This window comes from Pieris rapae, chromosome 6 (assembly GCF_905147795.1).
Source record: "Pieris rapae chromosome 6, ilPieRapa1.1, whole genome shotgun sequence".
Lineage (NCBI taxonomy): Eukaryota > Metazoa > Arthropoda > Insecta > Lepidoptera > Pieridae > Pieris > Pieris rapae.
In genome coordinates this window covers 1,369,419-1,396,961 of record NC_059514.1, presented here as the reverse complement: position 1 = coordinate 1,396,961, position 27,543 = coordinate 1,369,419, and the positions used below count along the sequence as shown (strand labels likewise).

General features: G+C 34.8%; 1 protein-coding gene across 9 annotated transcripts in view; it reads left to right on the top strand.

Annotated features, from left to right (window-relative positions):
* LOC110997378 (AF4/FMR2 family member 1) overlaps nucleotides 1-27,458 on the top strand; it is a 178,278-nt gene extending 150,820 nt beyond the window's left edge. For 6 of the 9 annotated variants that reach the window (XM_022265568.2, XM_022265542.2, XM_022265533.2 and 3 more), the window contains exons 10-21: nucleotides 14,125-14,167; nucleotides 15,163-15,237; nucleotides 15,581-15,818; nucleotides 16,894-17,025; nucleotides 17,212-17,451; nucleotides 17,669-18,503; nucleotides 18,750-18,883; nucleotides 19,372-19,493; nucleotides 19,988-20,263; nucleotides 20,886-20,991; nucleotides 21,464-21,689; nucleotides 21,919-27,458. In XM_022265568.2, coding sequence (XP_022121260.2) covers nucleotides 14,125-14,167; nucleotides 15,163-15,237; nucleotides 15,581-15,818; nucleotides 16,894-17,025; nucleotides 17,212-17,451; nucleotides 17,669-18,503; nucleotides 18,750-18,883; nucleotides 19,372-19,493; nucleotides 19,988-20,263; nucleotides 20,886-20,991; nucleotides 21,464-21,689; nucleotides 21,919-22,034 — 2,543 coding nt within the window. In that variant the 3' untranslated portion in view covers nucleotides 22,035-27,458. The remainder of the gene's footprint in view (nucleotides 1-14,124; nucleotides 14,168-15,162; nucleotides 15,238-15,580; nucleotides 15,819-16,893; nucleotides 17,026-17,211; nucleotides 17,452-17,668; nucleotides 18,504-18,749; nucleotides 18,884-19,371; nucleotides 19,494-19,987; nucleotides 20,264-20,885; nucleotides 20,992-21,463; nucleotides 21,690-21,918) is intronic. The other 3 variants (XM_045628727.1, XM_022265550.2, XM_022265559.2) reach the window with 3 other exon arrangements.
* The last annotated feature ends 85 nt before the right edge of the window (nucleotides 27,459-27,543 follow it).

The following is a 27,543-nucleotide window of genomic DNA, read 5'->3' as shown; positions in this document are numbered from 1 at the left end:
ACAGCTTCTAATTTCGTTTTGAGGCCGGAGACCACAAAAGCTTGTCATTTTCCGGAGTTACCCATTTGCGACCGAAACGTTAATGCCTAATGTGGCCTAATTACTGAGTTAATTTGCTAATTGCGACTGGATTCAATAATCAGCGGTGTGCTTACGTTTTTATTGTTTACCGAATTTGAGTCTGTTTGGGATTTCGGGATTTAATACAACTCCCGTGTTTTACGTGAATAATAAAGGTTAGTAATAAAATCCCGATAAAAATACAACCTTATAGTTTGGGCCACAGATTTCCGTATGTAGCGTGCTTTTATTCTTAATAGGCATGTATTAAGACTTGTGTTCTGTCAGTAATCGATCTAAAAAAGAACTTTGTTCATAATTAAATAATACTTATGTTTAATATTTTATATTCAATATTATATTTAATATATACGTGAAGATACCTTAAATTAATAATTAATTTTTAGTATCTAAACTAAATTTTTGTAAAAATATTTTTTGGATTTGAAAGCAAAACGCAGATTGCAGTGATTGCGAATAGTTGGCAAATCGTATGTAGGCGACGTCTCGTCGGGATTTGGAAAGTTTAAATGGATTGCGTACTTTTATTCCGTTTGCTTTGGTCCTCGTGAATGTACGCAAATCATTGTACCTTTTGTACAATAATAATCTATCTTAAAACATCAGTACATTTATATTAATCATGTTGAGCACGCCATCTTCATAATGTTGAGGCGATTTTGTCTGCGATTTAGACTTAAATGTTCATAATCATATGTTTTGTTTATTAGTTGATAGCACTAAGCCATGCCAAGAATAACTTTTAAATTTTTAGTTTCTTAATCATTTATAATAAACATAAGTAATTAATAATTAATAAAAAGAAAATGAAAACAAATTTGAAAAGTTAGTTCTCTTGGGCAGTGTATCTTTAACGCTGGCAGCATTTCCTCGCTGTATTGCCATACTTAGCTAGAATGACTTTGTTATTTAGATTTTCTCGCCAGTAAATACGTACTTACATTGGTTCTAATTTATATAATTTGTTTTCTTTTTTTTTCACAGTTTTAATGCATTTTAAAATAATGAAAATTACTGTACAAATACGAATTCCCGTGTTTCATATATACGTTACAAAATAAGAAACATTGTACATTTAATACTTTTCTTGGCCCCATTTTAGTTCGCACATACATATTAGTTTATTAGTGCTTATTAAACGGAAACCTTGTATGTTCGTGGTTTTATAATTAAAAACATTAATTAGTCTCTTATTTAAACTTTATATATAATGCAGCAAAAAAAAGCTGTCAGCATCCCATGGGCACCCGTTTTTAGTGATTTATACTGATTTTGACAATTTATTACAAAACGTATAAGTATTATTTTATGCTATTACTTCTTGGATTTAAAAGAAGTATTTTAATGTTTTCAAGAGTATCAAAAGTTTATTATTAATAATTGTCATTAATATTTGTCTGAGTTTTTGGTGTAATATTTTCTCTGCTAGTGTCTGTATGGTTAGGACGGCATATGAATAACTAAAAGTACTTACACAATATATCTATAAAGCGATAATCCCCGAGTGTTACAGTTTTGTTTAACGTCGTGATGACACCGGATGTTGAGTGAGCACTTCCGTCCTGTCTCTATTAATAGACAACTATTTCTAGCACTATGATAACAGGACACGTGTGAGGGCTGAACTAAATCGTTTTCAACTGTTGTGACTCCCCACTGTTAAATTAACTCTAAAACGAATTATAGGTTATTTTAAGCACAAAAACATTATTGTTTAGTAGAACTTTTCTGGTTTAGAAAAATTGACTTTTTATGTTCTTGAAATAACTATGGCCTATGTAACTTAATTATCTGATATCGGTGTAGAAATTTCAGAGTTTGAAAAGCATACAAAAATACAAATCCTCTTTATAACCCCATTGTTTTTCCTTGAATTCTGCTAATCAACTGGGTGTTTTTACTGCCTTTGTTATTTGTGTTCTAGAACTGTTTTTCGTGCAGCTACTATAATAGGACGTTCAGTTTTGCGGTCATTAGGACGGAAAAGCTAAATTAGCCACCAAAAAGCATGGTATGCTCAGCAAGGCAGCTATACTTCACTCCGGGCCACCGCTTGCAACTGTGTGAAGCGCAAATTTGCAAAATTCTCCGGGCGGGGGCTACCCAGTTCCTTATACCTAACCGTATTCAATGAAGAGCTGTTCAAATCGTTTTCCTTGCCGAGCTGCTTGACGCTCGATGCTTGATGGCTTGATGACCCCTTGCGGTTCGTTGAGACTTGAGATGTAGGGTCCTCTGCATCTTCCCACATTTACCATGGAGTGTTCAGAGGAGTTGTTCGGACGTCGAGGCAGAATACAAAATTCCATCCGTACCACCTTGACGTTTGTCTTTTCACAACTGAGCATTATATAAGGCAGTTTTTGCCACGCACTACCACTATGTGAAACCAATTGGAATTAAGACTTTTAAGAAAAGAGGGCACCTATTAAATCCGGCAACGCACTCGCCAGCCTTCTGGCGTTGAGCTTGTCCATGGGCGTTGGTATCACTTTACATCTGGTTAGCCTTTTAGCCGTTCCTCCTGTTCTATAAAAAACGGCAAACTTTAAGTCGTTTGATCTTTTATCGAAGCGAACTTGAATATTCCTTTTAACTAAGTCAAAGTACCTACTTAAAGACTGGAAAATACTGCTTTTACCTCCAACAATATTATTACTTTTGTATCATTTTTTACGCTTATATAACGAGCATATATTATTATCCTATTGATCTCCAACGCTTAGAATACTAACAATGCGAGGGCCGTCCGAAATTCAGTCAAGAGAAGATATTTCGGTTAACCGAGAGTCGGAAATCTGAACAATTGGCGCTTTGGTTAACCTATTCTATTGGATTTGATCATCTTTTCAATAATTTCCATGTCAATTCCTTCTGAATCAAATGTACTTACTGAAAGGATATGTACTACGATTATTCACAATTACGAATACATTATATTAGAATATATCAGTGGCCCTACATGCTTTTTAGGTCTGGGTCTCATATCTGTATGTGTTTCATGATGATTTATTGATTTATCAATGTTATTAATAGGTGATCCTTTAAATATTTGAGGAACGTGTGTACTAATAATAGACTAATACACCTGTATAGTAATTTTACTCTGATGACAATGTACTCCACATTGTCTTCACATATTGTTATTATTTAACTAATATATATATAAATATTGTTAATTCTATTTTAATAGAGTAAGTTAATTTCTTGCCCATTCTTCTTTATACACGAACCTTTCGGAAGGGGCAACTAGAATCATCATTATTTTTTATTTAACGTTTAAAAGTGCCATTTTAGGTGGTATAATTGGAATAAATGATTTCAGCAAAAATGTTGTCTGATCGAGTCAATTGACCTTTCTTTTTTATAACAATAAAAAAGAAATGTCAATTGACTCGATCATAACATGTTATAATCCGAGCAGTTTGCTTCAGCGCCACGTCCTTTTTCAAATGATATGAATGTCTAATGTCTTCTACATCAACTGGGCTCGTTCTTGATCGTGTCGGTCAACTTAGATCTTTATTCGTTAAAATTTTATATGACATTTATTAATAAATAAATAATAAAAAAAAACAAATATATTTGATTAAAAAAGACGCATATACAATAAATACAAACACAATCGCTTTAGTCAAAAATTAAAATATAGGATAGGTCTTTAAAAGCAGCTTAAAGACCTATCCGGTCGCCCAACTCCAAAAAAGCCAAAACACAGCCAATTTTTGACACTTTGAATTGATTTTGTGACGAAAATTTATATAGGCACATTATTATCGCAAGCCAAGAAAAGAAGTCCATTTCAGAAAAAAAAAATAATGTTTTTTTTCTTTCTAACTAATTGTTTTTACGGGACGGCGCGCCTCAGTGCTCTAGCTCTCCATTGCACACCGCAGACTACCCCGGGACACAGTAATTCGTGTTGGCATCGGGCCTTAAGCTGCTGTCACCAGCAACGATTTTCAGTGGACTACTATCTTCGACTGACAGCTTTATACACTGAACAAAATACGTACTCTTATTTAAATAACGAATAAAGGCTTGTCTATATCCACATTATTTTTCTAAGTTTGCCCACTATAAGGCTTCAATACGTAATCCAAATCGTAACTCAGTTTGTCAAATTAATGGCGCAGCGCCATCTGTTGACTGACGTGAAAACTATGAATTAGGCTCCGCATTATATTTGATTATTTATGGATACTCGTTATTTATTAAATACAAACGCAAGGTATTTATATAATCGTTTTATTAGTGTAAATTAGTAAAACATTTATCGAGATTTTTTATATTGACCCGTATTGTTATTACATCGTTTCTTACAGTGAGAAATGTCACGCATATAAATGTAATAAAATAGCAATTGAATTGTTCTCAAATGATTTTATGTACTCCTGTTTAAACCTTGTGAAAATAACTATGTATACAGAACATAAATTTATTGTCTAGAGTCCACGTCCAATTATTAAACGTCAGTTTTAATATCCCAATTCATCTGTTAAGATGGCTACCAGTTCGGAGGGTGGCGCCTCCGACCACCTTCCACCCCATACTACGTTGTACGCTAGCGTTGTATGTATTTACTACCGATAGTACTCAACTAGTCACTGCCCGACTGTTAGCGCGCCGATTAATATCTCGGCTAACTGAACTCGCGTAATTACCAAATATAGAGATCGATTTAATTGTGGATTAACTATGTAAATACAATCGGCGATAGTGATTTTGTTATGTACATAATAGTATAATAGCCTAACGATGTATATGGATGTAATTAACTATTTTTTAGGCAATTATTATTCATTCAAATTTATGGTTGACAATGACGTTACAACCTTTTAGGTTAGGACCTTAGTAACAATTTATGTAACAGGTTCAAAATCATTTATTCATATCGGTAACACAATGTACACTTATGAATCAAAAACAAATGTATATTTCATATATGTACTTACATTTGTTTTTGATGTTTCTAATTTGACATTTACTGCCAGTTCTCAAATCAAGGGCGTAGAACGGAAGAACAAAGATTTGTCCTCTATTAGTAGGAGGCATGGTGAAATAAGGAGCACGGACTTTAATTCTCGTGGGAACAACACGCAAATACATAGTCGAACTAACTAACATCACCGCATACACGAATTCAAGTACGACCAGACAAGTAGCACCCGTTCACGAGTATGACGCAGGGTCAGGCATCGGCCCCCTCGCCATATTTTAGGGAGAGAGACAACCCGACGCATGGACGCCGCCACAAGCAATGACATTTAAGCGAGCATGACGATCCATGAAAAGTGAACTTGGCTACATAATAAAATCCGTTCCGTATCTGTTCCGTGATCATTTCTGATAGGCAAGTAGATCAACCTTCTGTGTCTGACACACATAGTTAGTGTGTGCACGCTGAAGCCACTTGTGATTTTTAAAATATTAAATAATACGTTTTTTCGACACATTTTAGATGATCCTAAAAACTTTTCCGTATCTTGATTTTATGAAGTTTCAAATGAAAGTTGAAATTCAAAAGACATTTAAATAATGATCGAAGTTTTCGCTCTTTTTAACTAAAGTATTCACAAATTCGTTCGTTTACGAGTTAAATCAACGTCAATTAAATTAAGGCTAGCGGTGGCCCGACAACTGCTCAGTTCGCAGATCTTAGGACAAAGGGGTGTGGGGAGGGGTTTATCCCGGCGTATATTTCAGAGTTTAGCCAATGTCACGGTAATAAATATGGAGACTATATATATTTCAGGTTACGGAAATTAGATGGGAGAGTAGATTATATTATGTATTCTAGTAACAGTCTTTTATAATATGTGTCACAATAAACATAGTCTTCATCCGATCTTAGCACTAATAACTTCAATAAACAATACAAGTTACCAATTACTAATACAATTTCATTTTTGAAGTTTATATATGAAGAAGATGAAAGAAAGAAGACGAACCTATAAAGATGATTTAAAATACGTTCTTCGTTTTATTACAATTGTTAAAAGCATCTTCAAAACACATAATTGGCACGGATTAGGTTCCACGTGAATCCATAACCGGATTTGTCAGACACTTGGGTGGTAATGTAACGAGCGTACGCCACGTATCGAGTAACGAACTGATTGGGGCTGTTGTACGGAACCGACGGTCGCGAGAGGCATTCTAATGGCATAAGGGTGTGGCCACGATCACGGGGAACGATTGCTCCGTCGAGCCGAGCTGAAGCGATTTATCGTCAGAGCGGTGCGAATGTATAAGGCGATTGTCAATTGTTTTTTTGTTAAAGTGTGTTAGTTGTATAAGTCTATGGTATACCTTCGTTTGTTACGCCTTTCTAGTTAAAAAAACTACTAAAATATAAATATGAATTTAATCTTACAATGAAAAATAGCTCGCTCTAAGCTCCGCGTGTGAAAGATCGCTACCTTAGAAAGAAATGGGTCGGCTCACAGCATATATGAGAACGCATGGCTGTTTTATAAATCCATTGAGAAATGGCAGGCATCGTTTCTTTATTGTAATCTTTTTTAATGTTGACTAGGACATGGGTTGATTTTTCTTTAGGTTTCATTATGTCGATATGTAGGTGGCAGTATATATTTTACTCAAAAACATAATACATACATGTTTAGTATGTAAGTTGTAAACTATATAAGTTTTTAATTTTTATTAGAATTCTGGTAGACTGTAGTGTTTTTTTTATTTCGTACATATTTAGTTTCTCAGCACATTGAATTGAGAAGTTTAATTTTATGTATTGTCTAATTTATATAGAGATAAATTTAAATATAGATAAGTAAGGAATGTTGAATAGAAGCATAAAATAAAATCCTCTTATTTCTAAACTTATTGCATTTGAAAATTGTTCAATAAACAGGACAATAAATATCTAAATGATGTTCATGTGGGGCGCTCCGTCTCTTGAATGTCAATGAGGGCTATTTTATATTTTATACCGCGAGATTTTCTCCCATCTACCCACCCCAATGTCCTACTTTCATAGCGACCGCTGCCGTAAATTTTACGTTAATTCCTAATGAAAACAAATATACGGGGAATTTCACGTTTAATAAGTATTAATCGTCTATCGTTTAAAGGATTGCTTGATTAATTACAGCCATATAAGACAACCCAATGGTTTACATGTAAAAGTTGCTCCCTCATTTAACACCATATTAAAGCATACAAAACATTACCTAATTGTGACTTATTTGATAAGTGGTAACAAAACAGATACATTTATACGATAAAAAAGTTAATAATAAAACATAAAATAAACTGATTGGATGTATACAAGAAAGGTTTCACTAATAAAAATATAAGAAGCAAAGCAAAACAAAAAACATGATATCACAAAATTTATAAATCCGGACAACGACAAATATACCTGTACCTATCATAAAGAAGAGAGATACAAGTTTAAGGACATTAACAGTTGTTTTAAATTATTTTTAAATGAAGCAGTAGAGGAGAGCGAAAAAGGATTTTAATTTGTTTATCAATCACTCCGTTACGCTGTGTATAAAATTAGGCAAATTCAAAAATCATTTATTCATGTAGGTAACATCAACGTCAAAAAAAGAAATATACATTAAATGTTTATAATTTTACATTTACTGCCAGTTCTTAAATCAAGGGCGTAGAACGGAAAAGAAGAACTGGCAATAAACTCTCCGCCACTCTTTTTAATTTTAATATTTTGTCATTCAATATTTACGAACGTTTTAATCTTTCCAAAGTTAGGATCACAAAGGATCTTAATATATTAAAATGGTTCCGATCAGCACCTTTATGACTAAGCTGTAGGTACATAATAGGAGTGCAATTGAGAGATTGGCCAGATGGAAAGCGGCATCTCCTCGCTTTGTTTAACCTCACTAAAGCTTCAATATTGAAAATGATTTGACTCCGCAAGGACAGCGCCCCCCACCCAACTCACGATCGAATAAAGCTATAACAACGCAATCTTTTCCTAATAACTACTATATTACAAAAGCTTAGATCTTACATTTGAAAAGCAACCTCAGAGTACTCGGTCGGCCGCGATGGCTGAGAAGATTGTACTTTATGTGAAACGTTTTAAGGTACCATTTAGGTTTAAGATGCAAGACATAAGTCCTTTTCGAATGGAGAGCGGGGGGTGACTGAAAACCGGAGTCTCGTCACATTTTCAGTTCAAAGCCGGGAAACTAATTTTTCTCTCGAGTGTGTCGCCATTTTGGGAGGATTTTTTTCCGTTGTTGAATGATTTACTACAGTTTAAAGTTTAATCGGTTTCCGCTTCACTGGCTTTCTTGGTGAAATGTTGGCATGATACTTGGGAGGTTTTAATGTTTTGATAGGCGTATTATTATTTTTTTAAAGAAGTATTGTATTGAGGATTTAGTGGCGGCACTTTTTTTTTCAAATTACTTGCGGTATGTTAAACCGCAGAAAGTCGTAAAATTTTGCATAGATTTTATTGCAAATAGAGTTCACAAATGACTGCGTGTTCCATTTATTACTGTATTTATGACCCAGAAATATACATTAACCTTGTGCTGTGCCATACAATGTACCGGATGAGGGGCGCCAGGTTGTAATACAGCTAAATCTATTATCCACCAAATAGACAGTTCAACTAATAAACAATAAACATTTCTCCTTGTTCGTATTGCAGCTATTAAAAGGGGACCGCCGACAGACGATGAAAAGAAACACAAAATACGTACATTAAACAATAATTTTATCAATCTATTGTCGTCTCTAACGCCTGCATTATAATGATGAAATTTAAGTAAAATTTTAGAACAATGTGTTGTCCTGTGGTTGCTCGCTAACAAGTTATGTCAAGAGACGGGTTACACGCAACCCGAATAAGTTAAATGTACACTGTTCTAAGTACTGAGCTTGAATAATGCGCGCCTGTTTAATTTGGCGGGATGATATTAATTTCGGGGTAGTGATTTCGGCGTGTCTGCGACCCTACTGTTTACAGTCACGATGATAATAAAGTGGATGGTTTAATGCTGGTTCAATGTTTTTTGTATATTATGTAGGCTTTTTAATAACAGGTATATATTTCATACCTTCTGAGGATATAGATATTTTTCAAGATAATAATATTGATAATACTATTATGTTATAACTTATGACTGATTTTTTTTTATTGAGAATATGTATATAGAGTTAAACTGTGTCTCGGTTCGCCTTCAGGATACAGGCTCGATACCCTGCGAAATGTTTTTTGAAATGAAACTTCTTTAGGCGCATGACAGTAAAATATAGGATACGTCACGAAGATGTGCAGCGTTTTTGTCGAAGAAAAGGGAGAGTGATTGAGACGGATTGAGTGAGAGTGAGAAAAGAAGTTTGGGAAAACATACACGTTGATGTATTCGTTTAGTAGTTACGTATTTGAACTTTAGATGGCAATTCTGTCACAACGTCTTGTGCAGTAAACGCAGATTTTTTTATTTATTTATATTATCATTAGCACGTATACAGTGTGTAAATATATATACAGGAAAATGGAGTGATGATATACTGGATCATAATCATCTATTGGGGCCTTAGTATTAATTGATTTATAAAGAAGTTTCACTTCTGACATATGTACTTTGTAACAAATATCTGTTGCATTATATATAAGCGACTATGGCTATATAGTCCCGATTAAGTTATTCCAGATAGAAGTCATCCCAATCTATATCATTAATCATTCACTTACGTGAGTAGCATACGTCTCATGGTTCACATGGTGTGGACAGGTGTCGAGCAGGTGGTCTGTCGTTAAGGCACCTTGGCGTACTAGAGATTATACAAAACTAATTTAGTACTAACATATTATAATAAATACAAGAAAATTTAAATTTAAAAGTGTCGAAGATAGCGTTGATTTCATTTTTAAAATCTACCTCCGATATCCATGTTAAATGTTTTCATTAAGTAAATTACGATGCAATTACATTTATGATACGATGTTGAATCTCGTTAATTTAAACTTTGAATATTTGATAGGGCTTGTAGCGGTAGTAGAAATATAGAGTTTTATATTGAAGTTTTACTAACTGTTTTTTATATATCAAATCAAATAAAAATAGTAGAGCGGGTAAGAAGAACTGACAAGAAACTTTCCGCCACTCTTTTCAATCGCCAATTTAATACAAATTGTTTATAAATTGCGTTCGTTCCATTACACTAATGTTTAACAAAATGTTGACCTTTGTTATAACATTTTTTTGTTTAGACTTGATAAGAAATATGAAAAGGTCGTTTCTTGATTCGTCACGCCGTTAATCGATGTTGTAATGACGACCTGCTAATTATAGTATTAAGACGTATTAAACACTCAGAAACTTAGGAAAAATGTTTGCAAATATTCGGCGCGTGTAATTTTTCATTGCATGAGGCAATACTAATTAGTCTGGATTATATCTATAACTTCTTATGTTTATCGTTCTACAAACTTAGGTTAATCTAAGGTTTTTTAATTTCAAAAAATATATACTTAAAACGTTTCAACATGAATAATCTTCGTTTGTGAATCGTTAATTATTCGCCGTATCCCTATTATTCAAATGGATGTCTAAATAGTGCATCAAAGGGACGTGTCCGAACGCCGAATGGCGCGTGCGGTCAGTACACTCGCGCGCGTTGTTCAGACGCGACGCGGACCTTGTCTTCTCCATCGACTACGCGACTGTACTAATCCCATGCGGATTTTCGTATTAAGAAAATTATAGACAAATTCTTAAATTCATATTTTGATTGTAAATAAACATTTAGTTTATATTTTTTTTTTTGGTTTCGTAGACGAGCCGTCGGCGTACGTGCAAAGTGCGGGCGTCTCGAAAATCGATGAATAGCAAACATGCTGATGTGTGGATAATGAAGGGCCGATTCGACCCCCCGTTTTGATGCAACAATGCCAGAGTACGGAGTGCCGGCACCCTCCCAGACTGCATTCGCATTGCGCTATTGATTGAAATATATTAATGAAAACTTATTCAGATGAAATTTAATATTGAATCGTGTTTGAATATTGTTACACGTAGAATAACAAATCGAAGTTTACATGTATATTTTATCAAATTTATTACACGTGAGATTCGAAATTACATAAATAAACAAATGTAAGTGGAAATCGCGTCTAATTATAGTCTATAGACCGGCAACGCGACGGGTCGGAAGACGAATCGACAAACGGGAAGTCGGGGCAGATTAAACGAGGGGAAGTAGAGTTCTTTGTCAGCACCTGTCAAAGGCAGTCTTGTCTTGAAAGCGCCGGCGCATCTGTCGCTGTTTCGCGCCAGAATTTGTGAATATTGTGTCGATAAGTGACGTCATATTAAGTACAGTTCACTCCGTGATCTCGCCTACAATTTGTGTACAAGTTTGTTGTATTGTGAGTGAAAATGTTGGGTTTGCTGACGTCAGAGTTTGGCTATCAGAATCGCTTGACGTTGTTACAGCAGCTGATAGAGTGCGGAGACGTATTATTGGGGCAGGATTATGTGTACGGTATGTGACATGAACTAATTACGAGCTATATTTAATATCGGAACATAAGTTATGAAGTGTGTTAGGTTTTTATACACAAATGAAAGTTAATGAATATATACTATTTTTTATGTGTTTGTGTCATCGTAAATCTTATATATAAAATTCTCGTGTCGCGGTGTCTGTGGTTTCGGCCGTTTCGGAAGAGTTTATCTTCCGAAACGGCTTTCCCGATTCTCATGAAATTTTGTGTGCATATTGGGTATGTCTAAGAATCGGACAACATTTATTTTTCATCCAATAGTTAATCCGTAAATTATTTTTTTATTATAAATGATAAACATGACAAATCGACGTTTGCCAGGCCAGCTAGTTTTAGTATTAAACAATTGATGTTTGTCACTCCTTCATTTCAAAAACTAAAATACGAAGAAACGTTCAATGTTTCGGTTTATTTGTCAACTACACGTTAAAGCTACTTCTTCCTTTATATTAGAGTTAGTTTATTTTAGAGGATTTTATGATAACTGTTATATTTAGAAGCAATTGGTTGCGCAAGTGTATACGTCAATCATTTATTGTTCAACTTTATTATAACTTTGTTTCGAAATTTCTTTACAATTAATTTGTATAGAACGTTTGTTTTGGGACGGGCTAAAATGCAAGCTGACATATTGACATTATTTAACCAAACATTGTACATTGTTTTTTCTTTCTTAGGTTATATAGACTCAGAATATCTCTGTTGATTATTGATCCACAGTTTATACAATTTCAATTTCATTTCATTTTTAAAAAGGTTCAACAGCCTTATCGCCAGTAAGCGATTTCTTCCAGACAACCCCAATTAAAGTAAACAGTATAGAAAGATTTATTAAGAAAATTACAAAAAAATATTTATCAGTTTATCCCACATAGTGATAGCCAACATTTTTGAAGTCGGTTACCACTCAAACGTTATGTTTATCAAATTATAGAATTAAGCGGTGTTTTAGGCTTATAAAAAGTATTTTATTTAATGTGAATATGTTTACGTGTGATTCAGGAGTGGAGTTCATATCTTCCCGCTCCCCCTATACTCCCCCTTAAAGTCCAATGCCTTATGGACATACTATATTCTCGCCCAAGTCTCCTATATATTTATACGGCTCTGAAGCTTGTCTTTAGGTCATGTAACAAGGCAGAAATCGTTGATAATGATGTCATGTTAAACAAAAGGCAATGACCTTTTTATAATTGTTAAAATTTTCCACAATCATTCAATATCTCTTTCATAACAATAAATGTGTGTTAATGCCTAATTGTTGCTAAAGTTATGTTGAGAGTAGTATTTATTGATTTAATATGTTGAACTAGTATAGAATAACTTTTTTAAATAATTTTATTTACTCAAAATACTATAACTATTATTAATAGTTAGAGTATTTTGTGAGTAATGGGAATTGAAATAAAAAATACTTAATGTTTATTAAGTAAGGATTTTGGTTATAGATCCGGAACAAAAGATAGAGTTCTCATGTGGAGACGCCGCGTGAGGTTCGCAAAAACGGAATGATTTGCATTAGTAGCATTACGAGACAAGCCTGGTAGGATAATATTACAAATTCATGGGAACGGGATTTATTGTGATCAATTAAGTAGTCTTACCGTAAGCACATAAATGGACGAAGAAAGTGACAGAATGGCTTCCTTGACTAAAGATGGGAGAATGATTTGCGAAGAGTAGCGGACCTCATTGGATGCATAAAGCCCCAAACAGAGAAGAGTAGAAGTCCTTAGAGGAGGCCTATGTCTAAGGGCAAGCTATATAATGGCATCAAGCGGCTTGCCGATTAATTATTAGTATTTTTTATTTTATTTTTAGTGTTAATAATTTTTTCTTTTAGTATTCTTTTATGTTCCTAATATGTAAATACAGCAATAAAGGCTTTTATTATTATTATTAACGTAAGCACCATTTTGTGAATACACTGTTTAGTGCAAAGCAATTTGGCAATTAAAGTCATTTTGTATAAATATTCTGTATTCCATATTTGGCAATATGTATTACTAAACAAATAAATAATTTAACAGGAACCGAAACACGCAAATCGCCTTTTCTGTGATCATTCATTCAATCTTCAATCAAAGAAAATATGCCTTACGTGTTGTATTACGAGAGTTTAATATGGTACACAGCTCTTAGAATTTCCCTTTTAACCTTTGATTAATGACCTTATGACATTTTAAATGACCTATCACATATTAAAAATGCTTAAACATCTTCGTTTGAAAGCCCCGCCGTTGAAAGTCGTTAGGTTGTCGACCGAAATCGAATATGTCCTACTGTTTATTTGAATTGGGTTATTCGATTTATGTGTGTGTGTTAGGTAAATATAAGTTGGTTTTTGATGTTTGGTTTTTTTGGTTAGCTTCCGTCGGGTTTTATTGGTCTTTAGAGCTAGACCTAAACCAGGTACTAAGCGGTAAAAATGGAGTTACAACATGTTAGATCTAAGTTCTAAAAGTTTTTTTAATATTATGCCCTTTTTATTCAGTCATTAATTATTGTTTCTTTTGTTTCAGGTTTGGACAGTCGAATATCCAACTCTCGGAATTCAATTTCACCGTAAGTTTAATTTTATAAACAGAATACATTTTATCTATTGGTGTATTATTTATATTGCTGATAAGGTTTATTAAATTATTGTTTTAGATGTCTGAAATTTGATAATATATAAGAATCAATCGCTATATTGATAACGATTGCGATTATTCGTAAAACATATATATTTTGGTGCAACTCAGCTTTTGAGCTAAAATCGCAATCGTACGAAAGTTTTGCAGGCGTTAATTGTGTAATTAAGTTTGATTGGTAGTATATTTTTCATCAAAATGTATGTTTGACGTAAATGTATAGTAAACAGACGGATCATGAATACACTCAAATCAACTCCGTAACTCCAATCGATGTAATGTTTATTTATTTATTTTGCTCATAATCCACAGCTTTTATTAAGATAATATTTATAATTTAATAAATTAAAATATTCAAAACCGATTACACCATACGAAGAACATTATGTAGTAACAATGACAATTTGCTTATAATTTATTTGAGGTGTGTGTGTGTGAGCGTTTTTATGTCATTTTTATAATCAAGTCAAAATTACTGCTCTCTGGTCGGTTTGACTTTTTAGTTCTTCCACTATAACGACCACTCTAAATAACGCCAGAAAATGTATAATACAGCAACGTTATATAATTGTAAATATGTGAGCACCAATTATCTTCATTCTACATAATTATTTAGTTATCTACTGCATTTCTATAACTATTTCAGTAGCTTTTTTTATTCTAGGTACATTATCTTTACACATATTTTCAAATCAGTGTATACAAGATATTGTAAAAACTATTCTAAAAGAATGGAGTATCTCCTACATATAATACTTTTGGACTATTAGGGTCTGTAATTTTGACTTTTAAATGTGCCTTTTTAATAGGCCTAATTGATATAAGTGATTTGATTTAAATATACTCTTGTATATGGGTCTTAAATAGGTCGCTATTCGCTGTCAATTAATAAATAAATTCATTAACTAAATTATTAATTCTTTCCAGTGACGTAGTTAACAAGGACCTTGGTCTGTCTGAGAGTGATGACGAGGTCGCAGCCACTACAACCAGGCTAGAACCGTAAGTTGTTCTAGATTTTAAATATCTTTTGTTCTATAAAAAACCTAGTTTATAAATGAATTCATGTCTTATAAGCGTAGTCCACGTAGGGGATTCATAAGAATAATAATAATATTGGAACTTGCGAACTGGTGGTAAATGTAAATTTACGATTAATTTAATTTGTTTTCCTGGACGTTCATAAATGTACATGTTTACCTAAATGAATAAAGATGTTATGACTATGACTATTATTTATAATCTTCGGTCTTCTCATCATAACTCTTCTACTTCTACTACATCTACTCCATCTCGCCACCGTGCCTAAACAGTGTCAGCCAAGTCAATACGTTTAACTTTACAGAATCCTCTCACCGATACGCTCCGGTGGTAGTCCGAGTTCCGGCAGCGAGTCTTCACCTTCGGACTCTGAGTCAGAGTCTTCTTCAGCCGAGTCCACGGCTCCAGTGCCAGCCCCCGCCCCAGCGCCGCCACCCGCCCAGCGCCCCTCGTGGGGCCTTTCGAACTTCGCGCCTCCACCGCCGGAACCTCCAGACCATCCGGACTTGACAAATGTACTGGCTGATGCGAAGGGAAAACCGGTTAGTTGATCTGTATTATACGAAGGTAGGTCATTATATATAAAGCAGGAGCAACTCTGAATTATTAATTGTTATCTACTCGTATATACTCATCGGAAAAGGCTTGAATGATTTTTTTTGTCACATTTATTATTTACAGAAATAATGGAAATTGTATTCGTTTTTACAACAATGTCTCAAGCGAAATTAAAGAATTATCACTTGACGATTATTTAAATAATCTTAATCCTTGGGATTGATTTTCAACTGTTTAAATGATTTGAAAAAGCAATTTGTATGACACAAAACTTAATCGCCATTTAAGTTTCTTGCAAGTACTTCTTGCCCGCTCTACGCCCTTCTGATCTTTTCATTCTTTTCAACATCTTTTCTGGTGACTATTATTTATCTATATGAATAAGGTTATTTTACAAATATATAGAATTTAAAATAAAATAAAAAACTTCAGTTTACTCATAGTTAGTAAAGATCTTGTTGTAAATAAAAATGTAATTATGTAACTTCTGCAAACGCGCAGTTTTGGTACTTAGATGTTTCCACAGGTGTCTTGTTACTTGAGATACACACTTCGTCGTATTTGTTAGCTGAGTCAGCAAAAAACCGATCTCAATGTGACGCGCCATTGTCAATCAGTAACAAACAAGTAGCGGTTTAGTGTTAATGAATACGCGAGCGCAAAATTTTTATCGCCAATTATCAAGTGAATAGGAAATTTCCATCGTCATGGACGAGAATATCATCCAATTTCTTATTAATCTATTATATGACAGCAATAAAGATAATGATATTCAGAGGAAATGGATCAAGTTGGCGGTTCTAAAGTCCAATTTGAGATCCGGACTGAGATCTTTCGAGAATAGTTTGAATGATATCCCTTGCCCGGACAGGAATAGGATTCTTCTTAAGTATTTTCGATTAAAGGACACTCTGTGGAGGGCTGTTGGGGCGATTCACGGCAATCTTACTTCGATGAGTGCCATTGAGGTTTTGAATTATTGGAAACTTTATTATGATCATGTTAAATTGAATGTATAAGTTGGAATCGTATTTGAGCGATGGTATTTTGTATTTTCAGCAGAGTCCGATATCGGATCTGACGGATTCCGAAGCATCGTCGCCATCTCCGGGGGTTAGGCGTCGCAGGTCTCTCGCCAATAATCGCATCTCCACTGCATCTAGTGATGAAGAAACTCCTCGAGCTGTGCCGGTAACATACACTTACAGTACAATCTTATATATTATATATCTGTTATAAGAATAATTATTTTCTAACATTGTTTGTCAGTCGCCTGTACATGATTTACCTGGGATAAATTGTTCAAGAAGCTTTAATAACTCCAAAATATTTCGTATCGCCTGTCTTTGAGCTTTATTTAAAATAATCTACTTCCAGGTTCGACCACAAGCATCGCCAAGCGTGCCACAACCAATTCCAGGCGGTTCTCAAAGTACAGGGGTCAAGCGTGGGCGGCCGCCTAAAGTTCGAACGTCGGAAGAACGCCCGCCTAAGAAGAAGCGCGGCCGCCCAAAGAAGACTCGCCCACAGTCGCCGGCTCCGCCTGACAGCGAGCCGGAACCTGATCCTCCCGTACATCATGCTTTACAGGATACTAAAACGCATATCTTTCGTAAGGTGAGAACACAGCTTATGACACCGGTTCATACCAACATTAATTTCAAAGGAATCTAAATTCTTTGTCTCGCCAACCTTACACAAATTATTTTTTGACTATGGCATCCCCCCCTTTTTTGTATATTTTATAATTAATCAATCAATATATAATAGTGTTCACTGTATGACTTCCATCATGGAACTGATAATTATTTTTATTGCTACTTATTTTTTTTAGGTTTTCACTCCTAAAAAGGGTGACGAATGCGGAGGAAAGGGTGGCAAAGGGGGCAAAGGAAAAGGAGGCAAGGGTAAAGGTCAAGTGACGATAATCGAAGTGACAGCGCCCGAATCCGGCGCTGATGACGACGACCGCCACAGAGACCGCTCCACCGAAAGAAGAACCGAAGAAGCTATTGCCAGGGTTTCTCCTCCCCAGGAATCAGAGACCTACGGTAGGAGGCGAGACGCCGAGAGAAATGCTAATGATAGGATACAAGGAACTCCCATTGAAAGGCCAGACTACCGCCGCACAGAAGACAGACCAACAATAGAACGCACTTCGGTAGACCGACTCCCAGACAGAATAACCAATGATCGGTTAGTCCCCGAGAGGATACCTTCAGACAGGAGGTCCACAGATCGACTGCCCCCGGACAGACCGGATCGGAACGATCGAGCCCAGGACAGACTATCGAACGATCGCTTCCAAGACAGAATATCCACAGATCGACTCCAGGATAGAATTTCCACAGATCGACTCCAGGATAGAATTTCCACAGATCGCTTCCAGGAAAAACTCTCTTCCGACAGATTGCAAGAGAGATTATCAAACGATAGATTGTCGAACGATCTCATCTCCCCTGATCGTATATCCGACAGGTCTTCAGACAGATTGTCGACGAGCGATCGAATGGATCGAAAATCGGGCGACAAAATGTCGATCGACCGGTCGAGCGACAAGTTGGATAGGTTGTCGAGTGATAAGAAGATATCTGTGGATCGGGTGGAGAGGATAACGCCGGAGAGAGCAGAGGCAGACGTTGGATTTGTCCAGTGTCCTGTGCCTATAGGTGAGTCAATCAGTTATATATAGACAGAGATATACAGATATATATGCAATATGAACTTAAGAAACATATACTTTTAAGATACTTTGTGACAAAGTGTTCTTAATTTCTGAGTTTTGTACTTTTTGAAAATACTCATTTTTAAAGTGTACTCTTTACAAGTAAGTGAACAAAAGATAGTTGGGCACCTTATTATATACCGTATAATCTGTATTACATAAAAATTTAAGAATTTCCAATTTCCTTCAGTGTCGGAGCGCCGCAGTCGTTCCCGAGTATTAGTGAGTATTCCCTTGGGTCGTCTCCGAGCTGAGCTGGTCCGTGCCTTGCGTACTCCGAGAAGACCTGGCCCACCACCGGCGCAGGTCAACACTCCTCTACAGGTAAATTATTACAAATAAACAATAGACAATAGAGGCTGTAGAGAATAGAGAAGATTCTCTGGTCTGGTGTCTTTTACCATGTCCTACATAATGAAAAAGATAATTTTAATTATCATATCAAATAACATAATTCTAAAAGATTATTTAAGTACCGGTTATTTACGAAATAAATATTGACTTTGGCCGTGGCACAAGTACGAACATTTTATCACCATATTTGAATATTGAAAATCAGTGGCGCTACATCATTTTTAGGTCTGGGCCTCAAGATCTATCTAGGCAAGTAGTCGATCAGCCTGTGCCTGACACATGTCGTCGACTTTTTGGGTCTAGGACAAGCCCCTTGTCTTAATGTTTTACATCTTTCGTGCCAATGTGCACATAGAAAGAACAACAATGTTTAGCCGAGGATCGAACCTACGAACTCAGAGATGAAGATTTAGCCACTTTATAGTATCGGGCTATTATGTAAAATGTTATTTCTCCAGAGCGAAGTAGCGGCGACAAACCATGAGCGGCCGCCCCCTTGTCTGGGCCAGACTCCGATCTACTACTCCTACTTCGAACAGTTACCCGCCGACGCGCTTTCTGATGAAGAGCGGGACCACAAGTTAGTACACAATCATTTTGTCTCACACACTGTTTTATTGTTTTTTTTAATACTTTTTATACGGGCAAGCCCGAGACATTTTTAAATATCCCGATTAAAAAAATATTCCATTAGATACTTATTAGACTATAATACTAAGATTCCTACAAAACATACCAACAAAAAGACGAATCCGCAGCTTGTAATTTACAATATTAATGTTTGATATTATACGGTTTCGGTATTTGTAAGTATGTGAGGAATATACTACAATACAATAAGTAAGTACATTGTCTTTACGTATAATTATTTAAAAAACAAATATTACAAATTCTATTTTGGAAGATTATGTATGGAGTTTCTTGACTATTCTTCTCCACACGAAACCTTTTGGAAGGGGAAACTATAATCATCTTTTTATTGTATTTAATAACATCTGAAGTGATGTGCAGTTTTAAATGTTTAGCAGACGATACAAAATCTCCCTCCGTATACTCAAAGACTAATATTTTCAGATACTACCTCGCGGAAGCGAAACGTCTCCGATCGGCGGCGGAAAGCGAACAGCACGCTCTACCACGCGTCATGCTGTACCTGGAATCCGTGCTTTGCTTCGTTTTGACCGGGCGCGTTCTGGAACTGGAGTTGGACACCAAAAGGGCCTTCACGATATACCGGGAGACCATCGAGTATATCAAGTCCATACACTCGATGCCCCAAAGGATCAGGGCCGAAGCGAGGAAAAAGGGAGGGGAACCTCACTCTACTTTTAGCAAACTGGACATACTGAGGTAGAGTATGAGAAAAGACTTTTTTTTTTCATTTGCGAGACTAATAGAACCAATTTGAACTAATTTGACTAATAGAACTAATTTGAGTGTGTGACCAACCAGGCTCCAGAAGATAAACCACTCCTTATATGGAAATTGTATTCGTTTTTACAACAAACTCCCAAGCGAAATTAGAGAACTGTCATTAAATAAATTCAAAGCCCTTGTTAAAAGTAAATTAATCAATAAAGCCTTTTATAAATGTGACAAATACCTAAATGATCCTAATCCTTGGGATTGATTTGCTCCAGTTCAAACAAACATTTGTATTAAAAACTTGGCGATTGCAAAGCGTGGCGGAAAGTTTCTTGCCAGTTCTTCTTACCCGCTCTACGCCCTTGACTTTCGAACTGGTGGTAAATGTAAATTTACGATTAATTTAATTTGTTTTTCTTGACGTTCATAAGTGTACATGTTTACCTAAATAAATAAAGATATTATGACTATGACTGACTATAGACAAATATTATATTTTTTTACATAATTTTAAATTATATAAAAAAAAAAATTTTAAAAATCGGCTGTAATTGCTATGAATATTCTCTATTCATTAAAATAAGTAAATAAGTGAATCCATTTTCAGCCTACGCGTGCAAGCGCTGCTGTATCTTCGCATGTTCAAGATGTACAATCGTGAAGTGAAAGAGTACTACAAGATCGTGCAAGAGTATCAGCAAAAGGTTGGTAATGTAAGTGTAACTCTTTATTCACAGCTTTTAAATGGATCACGATTTTTATTAATATTTCAGCATTAGGGTTAAATTTGTAATTCTTCATATAGTGCCATCTCCTTTCGAAGTTTGGCGATCGTCATGGCAAACTTTAATTTTTAATTATATCGTGTTATATATTATAATCTTTTTAATATGACGGTTTTGCAAAATTAAAACCGATATTATTTGCCGAGAACATACAGCATTGTAGGTAGTTCTTCCTGAAGAATTTATGACTGTGGAAATGACAACGTCCTAGCTGTTAAAGATAAGTATGAAGTTGAGGCGATTACAGCGCCAACTATCGTATTTAATAGGAACTATTTTACTCGATATGTATCGCACTTCATGGCCAAGTATACATTGCTTCTTCATTATACAATGCTGTATGTTTTCTGGAGGCAATGTTTTATTAAAATTGTGTCTCACAAATTCGTAATTCCAACAGCCGGCCTGCGCCGAGTCGGTTTCCCCCCTCTCGCCGACCCCTTCCCCCGCGGGGTCCGTGGGCTCGGGCGGTTCGGCGTCGAGCGGCTATTGCTCCCTGGCGCACGCGGTTCCTGCGCATGCGCACAACGCCCTACTTCAGCTCACCAAGTACTACACGTTCCTGTACGTCGCGCACGATCTATGGGAACAGGCCGATTGTTTGTGCCGGTTGAGGCCTAATCAAGGTTCGTAAAAAGCTTTTGGCTTAACAGAAAAAAAATTAATAAAAATTGTCTTTCCAAATTACTTATATAAAATCAAACGTTTTAGTTAATTTATTATTTCTAGAACCATTATTAATACAAATTTGTTTTTATGGACATTATTCTTCATATGGCAAAAGTCTTAATGAAAATACCGACTTTGAAACCTAATTCTAAAGTAAATAGATTGAAAGTTCTTCTTTTTCTACAGATCTGTTCATAGCAGTGGATCGAAAATGCGGACCGCTGACACTCTTCTCGACGTTCAGACATCTCGTACAATATGTGCGTTATGCAATCTCCCTTCTAAAGAGTGCACCACAGTGACACACAGACAGCGTGTCTCGCATAGTGAATGGCACACAGTCTCACACACGAACACAGAGAAGCAACCAATCGGGATATCGACCGACGCGGCCGGTTTGAGCGGACCAACGTGTTTCGAAGTTTTTGGCCTAAACTATTTAGCAGTCTTAAGTATGGTTAAACGCGAACGTGCACGTAACAACGTATACGTATACGTTATGTACATATATCAGAAGCATCACAATTTTACAAATATAATTATGAAGAGAACATTGCAAACATTACGTTCAATGTCGTTTTGAATAGTTTATCCATGCGTTTGGTATAATTTATCTGATGAATGCGATCGTCTTTTTGGTTCCAAATATGCCCATATTCTTCCATTTTGGTAGTATTATGTGATTTAATATATTGTTTCTGATACAGTTACTGAATGTGTTCCCAATTAGCGATTTTTTGTGGCATTGGTATGTTTATACGACTGAGACAAGTAGACTACGCATTCGTCGGGTTTCTATACGGATACCAATAGTGATAGCTACGAATCGTAGTTGTTAATAGAAAAATCTACATAGCCATTCGATTTGCAAATAATTGTACTTAAACCATGTATTCAACTAACGTATTCCAAATGTGTTTTACTGAAATAACTTAAACTTTTCTTCGTTAGTTAAATATATTGGCCGTAATATTCTAAATGAAATGTAAGCAATATTATTAAAATTACTATTTTTATGATGATATAATTTGAATGAAGTATAAATATATAAATGTGTAAAATATTTTGATTGCGCTACTATTTTGCGATATACGAATAAATCCCAAAACCCCTAAACGTGACTCAAACTTCAGTTGTAAATTTTGTGAACAATATATATGTAATAAGCGAATTGTTTTCAATAGAATTTTAAAAGTGAACAATATTTAAACCGAACAAGAGTCGAGCAAATATTTCATTTAAATTTATTTATGCTTTAGAATGACAATAAACATTGACGAGCCAAGAGAATATTTCAAATTTTTCCAAATGTAAAATTTAATATAATTATAATTCGAACAAATGGTAAAGTGCAAATTTTGATGAAACCACAAAGAGTACAAGACATTCTAAAATCGGTCGCGATTCAATTCAATCTCTAACACCAATTTATATCTATCGGTTGTTTAAATTTACGTTGTGATTGTAAATATATACATTTTGTATTGCATATACATGTTAGTGCCAGATAGGTTTTGTATGAATGTTTATATTAGGGCGAGGACTAAGGACGGGCATTTTAACGAACGGGCGACCATTGACGGCGAACGAAATTCTTTGCTAATCGAGATGCCTTGTATATAGTATATTAAGATGTAGTTTTCACTTTATATTTTATGTAAACTATTGCTAAGCGGACAAGATATTTGACATAAGCGATCGGGACGCGTGTTGAGAGGAGCTTGCAGCGTTCGATTTAGTATAATTTAGTGTTACAGCCTTTGACTACGTTTAGGTAACCGACCTATCAACTAGGTGTTTAGAAACACCCTGGTTTTGAAAGGGTAAGATTTAGTTGATTTAGTCGGAGTAGAGTTTTAGCGCCAAGTATGACTTCTGTGGGTGAAAAGGCGCGACTGAATCTTCCCCTTAGACTAACCGTCAAGTTAATGATTACCGCCCTACGCTAGTTACCTGCTAACGACATGAGAAGATCACTTCTCTACTTAAATATTTATTGCGTATACAACGCTCGCTTAACGCATCGGTTTTTTTTCGTTCCAAATGAATCGGTACTTATATGCACAAACTATTTATAATCTAAACTATTATTTATTATCACAAATTGTAATTTATTTTAATGATAGCGCAGTTTACTTAATAAGTCGCGATTCGGGCTCTTCAGATAGACTAACTTAAACCGCGACTCATTTGAGATTACTTTAGTTATATTTGTGGCCTCGCCCAATCATACGCTTTATAAGACGCGCGCTTTGCATTGACATGGACGCGTCTACGTTCCTTCTGCGTCCACTCGGGGCCTAAACAGTTAGATCTGCGCTCAAGTGCCTTGGAATCGCTAGTTTATTCTTATGTAAGTTTCTTTAAGTTTATTTCAAAATTATTCTTTCACCTCTTTTCGAAACTCGCATTTATGTACTTTGTTTTTGTTATACTTTTTTTAGTTCATAACTATGTCATACTACATTTGTTGCTCTTTATCATTAGGTTATGTAAAGAATTATGTATCACAAATATTTCATATTAATTGTAAATACTATTATGTCCCGATTCGGGCGTGGTCTTATATCAAATCCCTAAAATTGAAACCAAATTATTAAATGATTGTATAGAAAAGGCCGAGGACGCCGCTCGGCGCGACATTGTTTTAGGTAATTTGTAAAGTCTGTTTTCTTTCTGTCATTTAAGTAGCCTTGTGTTGATAGTATGTATGATTTGTTTTTTTTTACATTATTGATTTAATTAATTATATGTATAAATTTGTTTTTCCTTTAATTTTATTATTTGTGTAACCTATGTTATTGATGATAGAATACAATAATTTTTATGTATATATAATTTTTGGTTATTTTTTTTCCTTTCCCTTTCGTGTTGCCAAATAATTAATTAATTTGAGGGGTATAACACCCTATAGAACAGCAATGATAGGTTTTAATTATTGGCAAAGTATTCAAAAAATGAAATGACGAATCCGCTCGCAAAATTTAGTTTTTGCGAAACGACGAAATGGTTTCGAGCTACGCAAGAAATATCTAATTCGCAATTAAATCATAAATGCAATTTTATTACTAGAGCCGCCATTATTATGCCCTTAATGCAATAAAGTAGTTTTAGTGAAATACGCCAAGATTGCCTTATGCAAAGTGTCTTTCAGAACTGCCACAATAGTTTATAATAATTCAGTACCGTTATTTAATACTTCATATACATTTTTATAGAAGTATAGGATTGGAAATGGTTTAGTCAAGTTATGGGTGGCTATCCACTTTGAATCTAACTTTAAGAGAAGACTTTGTTACAAATTGAAATTTTGTTGTTTATAGATATCTAAAAACAGAATGTTTCAAATACGGTTCGTTTTAGATTTTCAAAAGAAAGTAGAGTGGAAGTCACGACAAGGAACGTTGCTAAGAATATTTTGAAAGGCGTTAATGTTAAACGGTACTGAATAAAAACGTTAGCAATATTCAGCAATGGAAGAGCTATAGATATAATATCGTTGTCAATATTTTATCTACGTATATACAAAAGATCGCTGCAAGCTCGTATATTTTTAAAGTATATGTATATTATCGATATACTTCGGTCTCTAAGCACTAGAAATGTCTAAAGTTAAAACAGCAAATACAAAATTGTTCTGATTGCTTTTGGCATAAGAACAAACTGCTTATGTCAGTTAGCTTATATAAACGCTTTGTATACGATAGGTAAGGTACAAAAGGAAAAACAGCAGTGCAGCGAAAAGCGAGAAAACGTATCATTAAAAAGGAAACTTTTAAGAATCGATTAGTTAAGCTACACGAGATACCGTTTTGTTTAATAAAGCCTTGTGATTGGCCTTTATTACTGATATGATATCATCTAAGTACCTGTTGATGCAATTTAAGTGGTCTAGAAATTTATATTTAATATAGCATGCGCGTTGTTAAATAAGTTACCTATGGCATTTTGTAGACATTATTACTGATTATATCTCGGCGTATCAGAAAAAAAGGGCTCCCATGTCTGTTGAAAAGCAAAAAATTCGATTTGGCCATTACGAAAGTACTTTATTAGTTTATAATATAACAAATTTACGTAGCTGATATCAACTTTATATTAATGTACAGTATTCAATTTATTGGGAGGAAAGTACGAAACATTCTAAGGCGCTTCTGTAAGTAATATTACTCAATTATATAATTTTGTATAAAAAAATAACACCACCTATATTGTAATAAGAGTGTTATATATTACTGTTAAGCTAAACTTTATCGACTATATTTTTACATTGATTTGATGTTAGATTTAATATAAGTCGGCGTATTATAAGTTTTATGTGTCTGAACTTTTAAAATCAATTGTAGTAGCAGCTAGTTAATATAAATCCTAATCGGATAGTGTCATTTATTTTAGTATTGAATAAAGTTCAAAATTAAATTCAAATTGTGCCTTAGTGAATGGAAACCTAATTTTATTTGGGAGTAAGGAAAGAAAAGATGTAAAGTGAACGGTAAAATTTCAAATAGGTATCAAAGTCAATCTTAGTCTAAGATTTACTGATGCTTAAATTGTTTGACCCTTTCTGAGAAACTTGAATATGCAATAATATTTAACATTTCGTTTAATAAAATGTTGTAAAGAATAATTGATTTTATTTAGTATTTACATTATATGTAGTTGAGTATATGTCGTAGCAATAATTTAAGCGTGGCAATAAGGTCTAGTGGTTTTGCTTTTGTGTCTTTGAATAATATTAAATAAGATGTATATTGTACTTTTCTCGTCCTCGTTAGAGAACCGGATGCTGTATACTGCTTCTAAACTAATTTCCAGTTTTAATGTATAATTTTAATTACTTAACTCCACGGATTAAGTATAATTAGAGAATTTTAATATTTCGATGTTCGTGTTTTTATGTTTTATCGCTGGTGTTGTAGTTATTTCCTCTATCTTCGATCCGACCAATCGCTTGAGTAATGCTGGGTCCAAACTATGCGTCGGTAAGATAAATTAAAAATTCGTGTAATTACTAAAATACGGTTTCATTTTAAATTGATGATTCGCTAAGTTTGGTCACAGCAGGTAAATTCTTACTGCTATCGTTTGTTTGTAGCGACGGATAAGAAATTCCAATTGTAGCATAAGACTAAGTGCCAACGCGACGCTTTATAAGTGCAATTCCTTCTCAATTACTGTACCTCTGTTTACATCGTAGAACTCTTACAAGGCCCGTGTACTAACACAATAACATACGAAAATTTAATTTGAATTTGGAACTGGACCTACAATTGCTAAAGTAACGTCGAAGCGTGTCTATAGCGCGAAGTTAGCACCGCTCGGAGCTCTCAAGCCTTTTAGATGTTTTGTACGAAGTTCACGGCTTTTGAATTGTCAACGGTTCGCGTGAGGTGTACAGCCGTCGGCCCGAACACTTAACCGTAGTGCATGTGAACGATTAGTGTAAAGTTACCACGCCTCTTTACCGGGCGTTAGACGAAAATATTATTTTTCTTAGATCACATTATATTGTAAAGTGGTAAATTATAGAAGTACGTGCGTGCGGTGCGTGCGCAGGGTTGTCGAGTTACAAACAAATTGATATTTTTTTACGAGCGTCCCGAAGTGCGCAACGCACCAACGCACGTATTTGTTATGTTTAAGAAGAAATATCTATTGTCTATTCCAAGGGTTGAATACTACCGACACTTTTTTATATTACAATAATTATAGAAATTATTACTGAATTTTGAGTTTTCTTTACCTTGAATACGATTTCGTTATTTTTAATTGTAAACATATACCTATTGTACTAGAATGTTTTTCTTAAAG